Source organism: Gavialis gangeticus, unplaced genomic scaffold (assembly GCF_001723915.1).
Source record: "Gavialis gangeticus isolate Ggan-Ray unplaced genomic scaffold, GavGan_comp1, whole genome shotgun sequence".
NCBI classification, from domain to species: domain Eukaryota; kingdom Metazoa; phylum Chordata; order Crocodylia; family Gavialidae; genus Gavialis; species Gavialis gangeticus.
Window position 1 is genome coordinate 44,396,635 of NW_017728996.1, and position 15,981 is coordinate 44,412,615.

The 15,981-nt window shown below is 36.8% G+C and overlaps 2 protein-coding genes across 2 annotated transcripts in view; one reads left to right on the top strand and one right to left on the bottom strand.

Moving 5' to 3' along the window:
* The first annotated feature begins 495 nt into the window (after nucleotides 1-495).
* IDH3A (isocitrate dehydrogenase 3 (NAD(+)) alpha) lies at nucleotides 496-13,462 on the top strand. The gene is made up of 11 exons (XM_019503835.1): nucleotides 496-540; nucleotides 2,171-2,260; nucleotides 4,418-4,501; nucleotides 5,928-6,042; nucleotides 6,825-7,012; nucleotides 7,285-7,418; nucleotides 8,278-8,380; nucleotides 8,461-8,525; nucleotides 9,925-10,009; nucleotides 10,626-10,778; nucleotides 12,603-13,462. Exons 1-11 carry the CDS (start codon nucleotides 496-498, stop codon nucleotides 12,684-12,686), a joined length of 1,146 nt encoding a protein of 381 aa, XP_019359380.1. The 3' UTR covers nucleotides 12,687-13,462.
* A 662-nt stretch (nucleotides 13,463-14,124) lies between these two features.
* The window catches only part of ACSBG1 (acyl-CoA synthetase bubblegum family member 1), a 101,644-nt gene continuing 99,787 nt past the window's right edge, over nucleotides 14,125-15,981 (bottom strand). The window contains exon 14 of the mRNA XM_019504398.1: nucleotides 14,125-15,279. Coding sequence (XP_019359943.1) covers nucleotides 15,203-15,279 — 77 coding nt within the window. The 3' untranslated portion in view covers nucleotides 14,125-15,202. The remainder of the gene's footprint in view (nucleotides 15,280-15,981) is intronic.

A 15,981-nucleotide genomic window follows, 5' to 3' on the forward strand; every position in this document is an offset into this window, starting at 1 on the left:
TTCCCCCATAGCATTCATTACAGTATTATAATCAACAAGAGCAACAGCATTTCTAATCATCTTTCCTTCAGCCTATAGTCTGTCCTCCTTGCCTTGAAGCTGCATTCTTAATGCCAGCTCAGCTTAGGTGTCAGAAACCTATGGTAGGAGATTAAGGTAGTCATATACATTCCCATCCAGCTGAAAGGTATTGTGTTTTTTGCAGTCCTTCCAAGTAGTACTTGCATCAGTATCAGCTGATGCATTAGTCTGCCCTTCTACTACTGCTTACTATATATGGTGGAGTGGGTTATAATCAAGTTCTATGAGAGTGCCATTGCATCAACTCTGATATTAGAAGTGTCACCACATATAAAACAGAATTGTAATTAATATTTCTATACTTGAATTATGCCATATTCATATTTAAGAAAATCTGGTCAAAGTTATTACATAGTGTAAATGCTGTGATAGCAGTTTGACAGGGCCAGTAAAAATTAAGAAATCATTGAGAGTATGGCAAGCTCTTTTGATACCAGTCCTCTGGTTACAAGATTTGGGGTATGGCTTCTGATGCTATGTAACTTATAAGATCATAGACTGAAATGACCTTAGGTTGAAGGTTGCTCCTATTGTTTCACATCCTATGACCCCAGCTGACTTCCTGCCCTTTGGGTGAGGGGGCTGGACTCGGTGATCTTCCAAGGTCCCTTCCAGCCCTGATGTCTGTCTATGAAATCTTGATGTTGACAAACCCTAATTATGAGGCCAGATTGCTTTTGATTGTGACTTTTATCCCATGTAAGTATCTTTAGTGTTGATATGTAAACTTTTACAGCTTCATTTGTTTCCTTAAATGCACAACAGCAGTTTGCAAAAGCATTAACCTGTAATACTGCCTTATTTTTAGAAGTGTCATTGGCCCCGGCAAAACCACTGTCATGTGTTTGTCTCCATTCCTGCCCGTTTTACCTTAATTCTGCTTTAAAAATTAGAAGCCTTTCTTTATTGATAACAGAATGCTTTCATCACAGACACAAGGATAACCTGAAAATTTCTTCTGTTCATTCCCTAGGCCAGCTCTGTTTTTGAGTTTCTGATAGGCAAAAGTTTTTTGTGATATCTTTTATTGGACCAGCCAGCTCTGTAAGTGGGAGACCTTTTAGACAAGCTCAGAGACCTGAGAAAAAGACACCTGAGTTTCTGCAGACTTCATCAGTATTTGCTGATTTCTTGTAACTGTTTTTGTTTAATATATTTTAAACAAACAGGCATGCACCATGTATGAACTTAAAACAAACCGTGAAAATACTGAAAAGGACTAAGGGCAGGATTTTCTTAAGTGTTCATCTTGGATTTCTTTCGTGGAAATCAGTGGAAAGTTCCCATATACTTCAAAGAAAACACATTTAGGCTAATGTGGACTACTCTTAAAAAAATTCAATCCAGGGAATAAAAGTGAGCCATCAAGGTTGCTACTTATGAAATTATGTAGGTCTTTACAAGCTCTATGACTTATTTTGCTTGCCATAAAGTCTGCTTTCTTCAGTTGCCATGTAACTTGTATTGGCTCTCTACTTGAGGTGACATCTCAATTTAATTAATCAATCATAATCTGTGTAACTAAAGTTACTGGATTGTCATGTCCAGAGTATAGTACTTAGTATAGTACACAGGGAAGCTAGTGTGCAGCCAGATCAGGTGCAAATTTATAGCACACCAACTCTACTTACATTAACTCTTCCTATGAGTGGTCATAGTGACTATTCAAGAAGCTTTTGGGCACGTAGCTTATTTGACTGTGAAAGAAAAGTACCTTGCATTTCATGTGCCTTGCATTTCATGTACACTACGCATTTACTCCAATTTTGCTCTTTTGTGTAGCCAGTGTCCTGTAAATTCATGTCCTAGCGTGCTGTTCACTATCTTTCCTGTGTCGATGAGCCCCTACATGTATCTATTATCTGGATGATCTTTATGGGTTCTTTGCCCCAGCACATTTTTCCTTAACATAAAACAAATATTTTCATCTCAATTTATTATTTACAAAAATTTAATGGAAAAGCCAAGGTTTTCTCTCATTTCATGAAACGTTTAACTTCTACATCCAGTTAATAGGGCTTGTGATGGTGGTGGAATTACTATCTTCTGTTATTGTCATGTTTACTGTCAGTGTTTTACAGCATGTTAGACATGTCTTTTGTTTACTTTTCTACAGGTTTCTTGGTTGCTAGGTGCTTTCAAAAACCAAAAACAGGTGACCAGAGGTTTTGGTAGTGCTGTGAGTATAATAGTACCATTTTTTTCCTCTTGAGAAGTTTCTTAAGAAAGGTGCACAATAACTGACAAGATTGCTGTATTTCCTTGCCACAAATTAAGGATAAACTCTGAATACAATGACCATATGTTCTAAATACTGTGGTAGATTTCTGTTGATTGCTTTTTACACCTACATCTTTTGGCAGTTACACATTCAAAAGAGATTTCTTCTGACAAGTTCATGTTTTAAGCATCCCTCGACAAAAACAATTACAGAAACTGCATGGAAAACTTGCACCTAATTTGGATATAACTGACAGTCATGGCTTAGAAATCAGTCCTTTGACATGAGAAATTCATAAATCAAAAGAAGGTTAAGAAGCTTCTCATCATGTTCGTTTTTTATTTTGCAAACTTCCCTTTTAGTAACTGATTTACTTTAAAAGCCGCTGCTTTTAGAATATCCAGCTTATATAGGTCTGCCTTTTTCAAGCCCCTCTTTAGTGCTGCACTATGTAACGATTTTTTTCTCAAAACTTAGGTGAAGTGATCTCATTTGAATTTTTTACCTTCTTTGTGGGTAGTAGTATAAAATGCCTACAAACAGGTTCTCAATGCCTCATATAAAGTGGGTCTTAAAAACTGTTCAGACCAATGCATTAATCAGTGCAAAGCCCCCTGTTTTTATCTTCTGAATTTCATGATGAACTCTAGCTTTTAATTGTAATGATATAGTGTTGTGCTCTCAGAAAACTTAGGGGGGGCAGGGAGAGAGAGCAAGTTTTTGGCTTATGTTATTGGAAGTCACTGAGTATTGCACCTCAAATACCAAATTGACATATTACATTGAAAGCCAGCTCTTGTATTCTTCTTGACTATGCCCTACTCATTCATTGCTGTGCTAGTTTTATTAGTAGAGGGTGAAAAAAAATAGATAATTATAGCTGCCTAGCAGACAAATTAACCATGTCCTCTGGCACTTTATCTTGAAAGTATTTAAACAAATTTTGTATTTAACAGTCCTGTTAAGAACCAGTTCTGCCTTCCTTTTTCTGCATCTTCATTTTGTTATGTATAATTGAACCCACTGACTCTATTTTATTCAGAATTTCTGATAACATAAATGCTGAGTGTAAGCAGTTGTATAACCTTTTATATTTTACAATTTATTATAATTAGGGTATTTTCGAGCAGTGGTGTTCCTAGGGCTGCCTTCAGTAAACTTAATAGTAAAAATACCTAGAATTAAAATGGTGATCGTATTTTTCAACAAGGTTTGCTTCCCTGGTTACTTGATGAGTCTAAACTGCCCAGTCCACATTCTTTGCCTGAGAGATAATAGCAGGAGCAAAAGGCTGAGTGAACTGATGAGGGGAATATACCTTTGCTGCTAATAGGTCAGAGATTCTAGGAAAGAGGTCTGTCAAGAAATGTTTATGCAGGTTTTTTAAGTAAATATATTTGACTTCATAAAGTTAAAAAATAAACATAGTTGGGAAATAAACATCAAAAGCTTGTCCAGCAGTGGAATAGCATGTGGGGAAGTTCTGGGGACAAGAGGCATAACTAGATAATGTTGAGTAAAGCTAGAGGGAAAAATAAATGGCAACAGTATTGTGGAGACGAGGAGCAGGAAGCCTGCGGTGTGTTTCAGATAAATTGCAGCAGGCAGATTGTAGGGTAGTTTTTGTGGAATACCACAGAGTATTGATAGATATGCATTTGAAGCACTCCAAATCCCACTCCAATATAGTATGCTTCGCCATGGTGCAGAGATATACAGCCTCCTGCGAAGGCATGCAGTGACTAGAGAGCAGGAATCCCTGCAGGCCTCCAGTTTCCAGAGCTTCCCAGGGACAGCCTAACACAGGGGGAATAGTACAGCACCGTGGGATGCTGACGACCAAGTAGTTCCCTCTTACATTGTACTGGAGAGTGCATATGCTTCAAGAAGTGCTTCTGCCTTTTTTTGGAGTACTTCAAATAGTACATGTGTCTGTGGCCTTGGCAGACCTGCTGCTCACACCCTAGCATGAAGCTATCATTTTTTAAAGCGACTCTTGCGATTGACTATCTTCTCTGTTGTAGCAAGTACTGTTGGTTTTTTGTAAGATGCATTGCTATGTTCTCTAGGCTGAATATGCAGTTCATTCGTTGTGCTACTGACATTTTTGTCTAGGTACAGACAGTAACTTTAATCCCAGGAGATGGCATAGGACCAGAGATTTCTGCTGCTGTGATGAAGATCTTTGATGCTGCCAAAGTAAGCAACTCCTTTGCCTTGTCACGTTTCTTATAACTTTAAGAGCATTAAAACCTGCTGATGTATGTTAAATAATCACTCTTCCTTCAACTTTCAAAACTGTGTGAAAGATGTATTTGTAACTCATATTTAAATTAAGATAGTGGGAGTTCCATTTGAAATGTTGCACTTAATTCCCAGATTTCCAGGCTAGTTCTTTTTAGCAACAAAACCTTGAAGCTTCTGGTATAACAAATACAAGAAATTGGGATTGCAATGTGAAATGAGGACCTATAACTCTGTCAGAAGAATATTCTGTATTTAATTTAATTTAATTGGATATGTTATTAAATAACCAAACTGATTATTTCCAATGAAACATAATGGTTGAATAAATATCTAATAACCAAGAGATGTGTACTGTCCAGTTTGATTTGTGGATACAAATAAACATATTAAAATAATGCTTTTTTCCTCCAATATAAGTGAAATTTATTGAGGATTACATCAAACCTATTTACCTTTGTAACATGCCAAACTAACGTTTCTGAACATATGATGAGAGCTTAGTCAAAATTTGGCACAAGTTGTAAGGGTATGAAATCAAAATAAACCTTTTTTGGGGGGAATAGGGAGAAGCTTTTGTTTTCCCACTGATAGTACTAAGATAAGGGTTTTTTTACTTTCAGTTAGGCCCGTGCTACATGTTACATAAATTGCAGTTAACTGGTTAATCGTGCAATAAATGTAGGAGACAGAAGAGTGAAGCTTTGAAAGACCTAATCTTCATATGGATATATGCCTGCATTAAATATCTTACAGGTAGCTCGACCACTGGGGGCAAAGTAAGAAAAATGGAGAAGGCTGAAACTATAGTATTCTGTGCATGTTAGTTTTGTTAGTTTGTGAAAGCTGAGTTGTATGCTTTTCCTGAAGCTTCATCCTCATGAAATGAGCAGGTGGTGGTAGCTTTATGTTTAAGTAGGAGATTCCCTGGGTGAATGCGCATCAGATCGCACTGATAGATGGAGCTGACTCACAGATTTCCATGTACACACAGAATGCAGGCCTGTCTGTTCCTCTGTCAGCAGTTTTTGATGATTTATTCTAAATTAATCTATTTTTAACGTGTCTCGTATTTCCTGGAAGTATCACACATGATAGAAACAAACTTGAGCTGAAAATAAATAATATGTACAAGGAGTACAAATAATATAGGTAAGTATTACAGTGGACAACTTGTAGTGTCTTCAGAATTTAAGGTTATATTGGGACATTACTTAAAACTTTCACCTTTTTTTCTTTTTATAAATTTTTCACTTTTGGGGGCTGATATTTCCCATGCATAGTGTGCTTTGGAAGCAATCCCTTTTGCACTTCTGTGGGAGAGAAAATTGGAAACAAAATTCTTAGTACAGAAGTTTAATGTAGAACAAATATGTTTTAGGCTCCTATTCAATGGGAAGAGAGAAATGTTACGGCAATCCAAGGACCAGGAGGAAAGTGGATGATTCCTCCAGATGCCAGAGAATCCATGGATAAAAACAAGATGGGTCTGAAAGGTACTTTGTTGGTTAATAGTAAGATATTAAATGTTGTTGCTTGTACTGTGCATGGGATGTAAAAATCAAATTACTCCACTTGTGATATGATGGAATGGTGAACTCTAGGACACAGAAGAAGCTACAGCAGTCTCTTGAGACTTTTGAAGTAGTTCGTGTCAATTTTTAGTGCGACTTCTCATTTGAGTAAATATCACTAACCAGAGTTGGACACCCTGTAAACTTCCCTATGTAGGTTTATGGCTATACCAAATGATAAAATTTAATTTGTATTGCAAGGAATGAATATAGCAGGACAGGTTATAATTTTGGGTGCTGAAATTAAGATAAATGCCATGTGCCGTCAGTCTTTAATGTGGTACTTTTCACGGGTTCACTTAGGAGTGTTATTAATAGAGCAATACGCTGGCATTCAATACATTTTTGGACCCCCCCCTGCCCCATGTAAAATCACAGATTATTTCCCATGCTATTTGTGTAATACTAATTCTAACTGAGTGGCACCTTAATCTTGTTAAGATAGCTTATAGAGTGCTTCTGGTCTTAGGTGCTACTCAGTATGAGAGAGGTTCACAATTTTGGCTTTTAAACAACAGAGTAACCTCACTGGGTAATATCCTTAATGATTCAGAGATCTCTGTTAACTTTTCAGCCCCGTTGAACACAGGAGCTTAATAAGGGAATTTGGATCTTCTATATGACAATGCCAAAAATAACTTTGGCTGTTTGTACAATTGTGGATTAATTCTTTCTATCTTGCTCATTCCTACTGTGTGTCACAGGACCTTTAAAAACTCCAATAGCTGCTGGACACCCTTCAATGAATTTGTTGCTACGTAAAACCTTTGACCTATATGCAAACGTTCGTCCTTGTGTCTCAATTGAAGGGTACAAAACCCCTTACACAGATGTAAATATAGTCACAATTCGAGAGAACACAGAAGGCGAATACAGCGGAATTGAACATGTGGTATGTTGTTGGGAAGTATTTCTGTTTTTGGAAGGATTTCTATGTTCATTCTTCTGTGAATCATAACCTGGTCTGTCAGAATTGGGTACTATTTTAAAAAATGACATGCGATACATAATTTCTTTTAACATGAACTGCCTGGTGTATAGCATTCTGCAGATATTAGCCTCTTGGAATTCTGTGATAGTTAAGGATTCCAAATCTGCACTCTTATCAACGTCTTTATAAATCACTTAAGTTTGCTTGTGATTTGACTGTTATCTATTTTTCAGATTGTTGATGGTGTTGTACAGAGTATCAAACTCATCACAGAAGAAGCAAGCAAACGTATTGCTGAATTTGCTTTCGAGTATGCCAGAAACAATCAGAGAAGCCATGTTACTGCTGTGCATAAAGCAAACATTATGTACGTTGGCCTAACAAAATAACAAAACTAAACATAACATTTAGAATATTAGAATAAAAATACTAAAGCTTGCAAATCTGCTTTCATGCAGATTTTAGTATCTACAGTAAGATTCCAAACTTAGCCCAACACCAATGTAATTACATGAAATTTCTTTATCTGTCTTTTCCCTAGCCAAAAAGTTTTCAATAAACAAGTATTCATCTTTTATTTTCTTAAATAGATTGTGCAAACCAGAGATGGATTTTAATGTGTTCAGACTAAAAAAAAATTGTGTAATACAACTGCTTATCCAAAAGTGACCTTATTTAAATTAAAGCAGTTAAATGAGGGAATATACTCCAAAGGAAGGTGTTTGGAACCCTGATATTTGAGACATTTAAAACAGAAAGCCTGTAAAACTCAGTCCAGGGAATAATTCTGCACTACTTAGTGGTTTTTTCCATTTCCAGTTTCTGGTTTACTTTGTTATCCTTCTGTATTTGTTCTTGACAAGGTGTTATTAAATCTTGCAATTTGAAGGTCACACTTGAGAATTTTGGCAATCTTTTTCTTATTGTGTTGTAATTTTCTGAGAAGTAAAGTAAATGTACTGATTTTTTTTTCTAAACTGTCATAGATCGGGATGAAGAGGCACTGGTCTCTATTTTTTGTATAAAATAATAATGTAACAAGATTAGAAATGTTAACAGTAATTTTTAGACCAGCCATTAAGTTGCGCATTTAGGACCAGGTTCCTATTTCAACAGGTTCCTATTTCAACAGGTGCCCATATAGTTATCTTTATGTAACTGTTTTTTTTTAAAAATGGACTAGGCCATCCATACGTTTTAATGTTATTCTACTTGTCTAATTGCAGGAGAATGTCTGATGGACTTTTTCTGAGAAAATGCAGGGAAGCTGCAGAAAACTGTAAAGATATTAAATTTAATGAAATGTACCTTGATACTGTGTGTCTTAATGTGAGTATTTATCCGTTGTAATCTGATATTTATTTTCTAGTTATAGTACATGGTCTTAACAAAATCATATTTCCTTCTAGATGGTACAGGATCCATCGCACTTTGATGTGCTTGTTATGCCAAATCTGTATGGTGACATCCTTAGGTAAGTGAGCTGGATCTTATCATATTACAATACCGTTACTTCTCAGATTACTTTTCTGAATAATTGTTAAGCAGATGAATGTCTGTCTTCACCACCTGGAACGTTAAAATATATCTAAAATCTGAAAGTAGCACGATAGAAACAAACCTGAACTTAGGAAGAAACTGTAATTATGGTGTAAGGAAGCAATAAGATGAGGCTGTTTTATGGCACCCAAAGGGATTGTGTATGTCCACACAGTCTGAATATGTTAAATAATACATATAAACAGAGTGGTGTGCAAAACAAACAGCTGTACAAAGACTTGCTGAGATACCTTTGGGTGTCTTTTTTCCTTGGGTACAGCTTCATGTTTGAAAAACATGGGCATTTTGGGCACTCCTCTATCAACAGATTAATTTGACATGCAAAGTCAACGGTGAGACAAGTTTGCTATAAGTACTTCAACAAAGAATAATTTCAGTCAAAATCAATGTCTGTGATCTGGAGTCCTTAATGTATGTGTATGTATATAATTTGTCTTGCTTCTATTCCCATCTTACCTCCTACCTTGCAGTTACTGGTTGGCTAGTTTGTTATAGGCATTAGAGTATAAGTGGGTTTTGAATGCCAACGTTTTAAGGGGCTTATCTAATGATACGTTACAGTGGGAAACATGATGACAACTAGTGAATTTGTCCTCATTCATATTGATCTTGGAGGAAACCTTGCTGAGAGTCAGACTTTTGTGTAGCTTTCATTTTAATTCTCATTTGAACATATAGGCATTTTAAGAATGAAGGAAATAAAAACAGTTTTGCATCACTTTAAAAAGTGTTCCTATCAAGTTTTGTTACAAAAAATTGAAAAAGCTCAGCTCTGTAAGTAAAGTTCTGCTCTCTTCATGGGTATCTCATATTTATCACAGATTTCTGAGATTTCTGGAGAGAAAATGGTGGATTACAATTTTAAAGACTTCCAAGTAATTGCATAACAGATCTCAAAACCAGAGAACTATAAGAGTATCAAGGGGTTAGGATACCATATTTATTGTCCTTACCTGTTCAAAATTTCTTCCATTTTAAGAAAGCATGTAGCATCTTGCATTCAACACTGCTGTTGTCATCCTTTTATTTGCTCTGTCATTTTTGGTAAGCTCTATCCTGAAATTTGAAGTTTCCCTGTCGTTTTCCTCATTAAATTGTCATTGTTGTTCTAGTAGCTCTACTCATCTTCAAGTGTGCAGCCATAGTGTAAATAACATATGTCCTTTTCCCCACAGTGTTAAGTTTGCTGTGTGGCAGGTGATTTAAACCTTCTTTGTTATCACTAATACAAAGCAAGTGATTATAGTATTCTCTGTATGCTTTGTTGACAGCGGGTTTTACGTTTAGTTTACACAAAGTAATTTTTCTTCCAGTGACTTATGTGCTGGATTGATTGGGGGTCTTGGAGTAACACCAAGTGGGAACATTGGTGCAAATGGAGTTGCAATCTTTGAGTCGGTAAGATCTTTCCTGTGGGATAAAATTTTGTAATTAACTTTGCTCTGTCTCAGAAACTTAAATCTGTGTTACATTGTATCTGGTAGCTGTTATTGAAACAAGTTCCTAACAAAGCTTTATTGCAATATTCTGTGGTATGCTTAAAATTATGATGTGTAAAACTAATCTAAGTAAATAATCAAAGAAATCATATTCATTGTAATGTAAGGATTTCAAATGTGTGCATTTTTACTGGCATCTGAAATTTTCATTTTGGAACTGGTCTTAATTCTTGTTGGGCATATCCTCTTTATGATATAGGTGTCCTCTGAAACTTGGGAAGACTTTGAAAGTGGAGTTAGGCATCCCAGAACCACTGACTTATATTTGGAGTTTGGCACCAGATTAGCTCCCTTTTCTTTATGCCTTTGAAAATCTTCCCTGTGCCCTTAAAATACCATGACTTAGTTGACTGATTTATTGAAATACTTTATTGAAAAGAACTAAATTCAAATGACGTCTAAACTATTCAAAATCAAATTAATTTTTCAATTGCTAAAATACTTCAGATGCCAAAACAAATAATACATGTTTCTGATGTTTGTCATGATGAATATAATTTCACTTTGATTTTTAGGTTCATGGAACTGCACCAGATATTGCAGGAAAAGACTTGGCAAATCCAACTGCCCTTCTTCTGAGTGCTGTGATGATGCTGCGTCATATGGGACTGCAGGAATATGCCGCTAAAATTGAGGCTGCATGTTTTGATACGATTAAAGATGGAAAGGTATTGCAAGGATTTGCAGAAAAATTTAATGACTTAAAATTACTCTTCCTGTATCCTCAATAATTAATACAGACTACCAAAGCCAAAAAGCAAATTATGGGAAGCACTTTAGAGCATTGAGGGCTGTGTCCAGACATAGGGGGAGGTTAGATCGCATTAAAAATGGCCACGTGATCTAACTTAGTTTGGCCAAGTACAGACCTTACATTTGGATTCCTAGTTAGGTCCATCTAAGTGCAAACTATACAGACCTTACCTAAGCTAACTCTACCTCTGAGGTAGTCTAACTTAGACTGGGTTGGCCATTTCTAGACTCATCTAACTGTCCCAAACTTCTGTACAGTGCAGCTTCAGGGCTAGAAACACCAACTGCTGGCACTAGCCCCAGGGCTTTGCTTTTCGTACCCCCTCCTTGGCACAGGACTATTTTCAGTGCACACACCCAGATGGACAACCTCCACCACCCCCACCCAGACCAGCTGGCCCCGTTCCACACCCCCCAGCCCACCAAATCCCACCAGCCGCTACTGATGCCAGTTTTATCAGTGTTCGCCAATGGCAGGAGCTGAGGAAGTAAGTTGGGTTGGGGGGTAGGTTTATTGGGAAGGGGAGTGTTGTTTGTGGGTGGGTCAGGGAAGCTAAAAATTGCCCATGGTCCCAGAGGCTGGGGGAGAGAGCCCCCCAAACCTCTTTCTGCAGACCCTGTGAACTCCCCTCCCCCCCGATCCCACAAAACCCTGAAGAGCCCATCTGCCCCCCAAATGCTACGCTTTGGGGAAACTATTGTTTCCCTGTTCCTCCCAACTCCTGACATGCTGGAGGAGCTGGGGGACACTTAAAGCAGTGAAGATGCTATAACCAGCAGCCAAAGCATCTCTCTAGAGGACCCAGCCTTCAGTTACTCCAGTGCATACTCCTGGAGCATGCTTCGTGCCATGGTTTTGGGGGTTTTTTTGGATACCAGTTCTGGTATCAAATTTTGGAGCCATGGTGCAAATTTGTGGGGGATGAATGGTTGTGCTTGCAGCACATGCAGTTTGCGCCACCTCAGACAGTTCTGAAGCACTGCAAACTGCACTGTGCACTTATCTGGACATGCCCATAGGGGCCAAGGTTTCAGGTAACCTCAGATAATGAATGTATGAAATATAAATTACAAAGCACAGATCTTTCTGCAGCTGAATCTGATACTTGTGAATATGGATCAGAAACCTACAGCCCACAGAGCAATTTTATCTTAGCTATGGACCTATGTAAGAGAACAGTTGTATTCCTTACACAAATTACTGTCCAGAATGCCTTTGCCTATCCAATGCTGTTGGAAACTATGCTGTTTCCATGCTGTGCCATCACAAGTGTGACAGGGCTGAACACTTAAGCAAATACGAGCAACACTTGTTGAACAACTTTTTCCATCATTTAACTTTTTAAATCTTTCCTTTTCAAACTAAACCATCTTGTTCCTCAACAAAAATCAAATGTGCCCAGTTTCAACTTCCATCTTCATGCTGTTGCTGTGTAGTTATTCTTTTTAAAAAAATCCTTACTGAATTAAACTTTGTTAGCATTATTCACCTTCATACTCAGCTTGAACATGTGATATTTTGTTGGCAAAGACTGCAACAGCAAGATATAACTTTTTACTGGGGCTTTTAAAAGTTGGCACTGTTTTAGTAGCCTGTTAGGAGATCAGAGGGCTTGAAACAGTTTTGGCCATGTATATGTAAGCAAGAATCTGGAATACACTACACAGAATTCAGGCTTCGTTCAGAGGCTGTAATAGGTTAAACTTTTTTTTTCTAATAACTGTTTTTCTCCCCTTAGGTACTGACTAAAGATTTGGGAGGTAATGCTAAATGTTCAGAATTTACAGAGGAGATATGCCGCCGAGTACGAGACATGGGCTAAAATTGTAATCACTCCTGATGGACACATCACAAAAAATTAATATTTAAATCTGCTGTTCACATGCATTTGGTTTGCCTCTTTCCTGAAAGCAGACTTTTTGGATGGGGTCCTCTTCATGAATAAATTTACCCCAAATGGTTACAAATTATTCTTGTGCCTGCTTTCAGTGGATTTTTTCAAACTGCTTTGTTTTATTTATTACTTGTTTCTAACTGGTGAATTTTTTTTATACAAATGGATTTATTTAGTGTGTCATTTGTAACTGTTACCATTTTACGTTTCAACTAAATTGTTTTTACTTTCCAGAAAAGCTTGTTGTAAATATCAAGATAACTGAATTCCTGAATTATAAAAGCACCTTTAAAAATATAAAACCTATTTTATTTTGTACTATTAGCGTTAAACAGAATGGCTTTTCAGCCTTAAAATAGCACAAGATGACTCTATTTGCAAAAAACAGATAGGAAATAAACCACTAAGAATGTTCCATTATAAATCTTGAGGAGGAAACATTTTTAGGTGCTACATTGCAGTCCAAAAATACAACTTGTCCTCCAAATGCATGAATAAATATGAAAGCTTTAGAAATGTTTAACTTAAAATATAGTATTTTTGTGGAAAAAAAATGAAGGCATAAACTAGATGGGGATGAAGAATAATGATGTTAGTAAAACAAAAGTATCCTTCATACATATATGTATCCAAACATTCTTGTAAGTTTGTCTTTATTAGTTTACAACAGCATATTCCTAATGAAATGTAGGTGATACAAAATCTTTTACTTTTGCTATGTATTGTGAGGGGGAAAGTATTAAGTTTCTGCAGATTTATATGAAATATTTAAACTCCATGACTGTAGCAGAAACATTTTGTATTGTACTTTGTTTTTATGTATTGTCTGTTTAGTGTATTCAAATGTACTAGCTTAATCAGCTTTGTTTCAAAATTCTGACTGTAACAGACTACATAATATGCGATTGCTACAGAGCCTGACACTAGCAGATGACCCCTAGTTTTGGCTATGTCGCTTAGACTCCAGAAATCAATATATTCTCATTCCCTATCTAGAGGTATCTGAGGTTTCCATGAATTTGCATACTAGACCTACCAGGAAGCACAGAGTTAAGTCTCCTTCTAACTTCAACCATGTTCCTAACACAGATATATATGATACTTGAAGGTCTTTGAATATCTCTATCAGTACAATATTCAAGGAAAGATACGTTTTACAGATGAAAACCCTAGAATTTTAGCCAAAGCCTGTTAGCAATGACAGAACTGGCCATAATCAGTCTTAATCTGTTTACAGGTCCCACCCTATTGTCTCTGCTCTTATTTTTAGTCTCAAAGTTTGGAAACCAAAATCAACCCACGCAAAGTCATTTAGTATCACTTGCAAAATAAGCATCCCAGCTGTTTATAATTTTGTCATTCTGTGACAGTGACAGGGATTTTTTTTTTTTGGGTGCAGTTGCTGGTGACACAGTCACTTCCTCCTCCCATATATAGAGACATGGTGGAAGTCTGGAACAGAGCGTTACCTTGATTTTTGAATGTGTATATTTTGTTTGCTGCTGTCTCGTTTCATTTGACAATATGAGCTAAGAAACTTCTGCATTATTACAACGCACAAAATAGAAAAATAAAGACTTCCCAAGGTCGGATCTTTTGTTGGGTTTTTATAAGCCTAGGCTGCTGATTTGTGTTACGGTTTGAATAGATGACTGATACTTGTACCACAACTTGCACATACAGGATGCAGCATGTGAATGTTGAACACACGTTGCTGCAAAATACTTACTTGTAACGTATAGGGGGTAAACATGTGCTTGCTTCATTTGTTCCCATCTTCATCTAACAACCAGATATCAAAATCAGACTTTTCAGCTACCTTTTTGCTTACAAACTGCAACCATCACATAACATGATGCTGCACTTACGTGAAAATTAGAGGAAGACTCGCACCTCAGGTTTGTAACATAAGACTTGTCACAAGCATTGCATGATTTGTAGCATTTCTTTTGGTACAAACATGCCCTTCCTTAAAAACAAGACAAAACCACTGAAGTGTTAATTCTTTAGGTTTTAATGTATATTGAACTACAGTCAGGTAGCAGTTTCACAAAAGAGTACCATGTGATCAGCCATGTTTACCAAACAACTTTTGAACTATAATCAATTAACCTGTTGCAGAATTTAAAAAAATACTAATTTGGTCATCTTTATGCTTCTATCCAGCTGACATAAATGAACTGTATCCAGATAATAAGCAGTTATTTTCATATTCTGTAACAAATTAGCATGCAATTAAGTTTACTCATTTAAGACCAAATTAAAATGGTATGAATGATAGGGGATTGTGACTAACTATGAAGAAAGAAGGAATTACCAGTAACAAGCAGAATTCTAAAAAATCTATAAGCTTGCTGTCTTGGAAAGGCAGTTATACAAGGTGCAAAACCAAATGTCATGTAAGTCTTAGAAAAGTGAATCTCCTTAAAGGTAAGACGAAGATGTTATCCTTTGTAAAATGCACTTATTTCCTCTTTGTACTTTTCAAGCACAGCATCTCGTTTTAATTTCATTGTAGGACCTTTAAAAAGAAAATGTGGTTACATGAGAACTAAATTATAGTAGTCTCTTCTAGCTGAAGGGTCCATAAGTCGCAGTACGGAGAGAACACACACAGTCTACTAGGAGGGCATCCAGTTTTACAATTGTGCTCCCATAAAAGCTGTAGAGGGGCTAGAGGAAAAATAGAAGAATTCAGTCTGGCACATTCCAACAAAGTCAATTCCACAGGCAACAGGAATTAGGAATTAAGTAGCTCCCTCACAGATTAATCATATTCTTTTAAAGATTAAAAGAGCTCTCTTCCCAAATGTCACTTTTAGAAACCCCTTGTCTGGTCCAGTTTACTCACAAGGGCCTCTTAAAATCATTTCAGATTTGCTGGAGTTTTGTTTGCCTTCAGTCTCATCTATCTGATTTCTCATTAAGTATTTTCCTACAGATTTGCTTGATTAGGTTTAATGTTTGCTAAAGATAAAGTCATTAATATTGAAATTTTTGAGAAAATTATTCTGGCGCATATCCACGAGGGGCAAGCAGGAGAGATTATGCTTAGGGGCAACCAACACGGGTTCATTAGCAGCAGGTCCTGTCAGACCAACCTGGTGGCCTTCTGTGACCAGATCATCAAATCCTTAGATGCAGGGGTAGCAGTGGACATAGTCTTCCTGGACTTTCGGAAGGCCTTCGACACTGTCTCTCACCCTGTTCTCATTAAGAAACT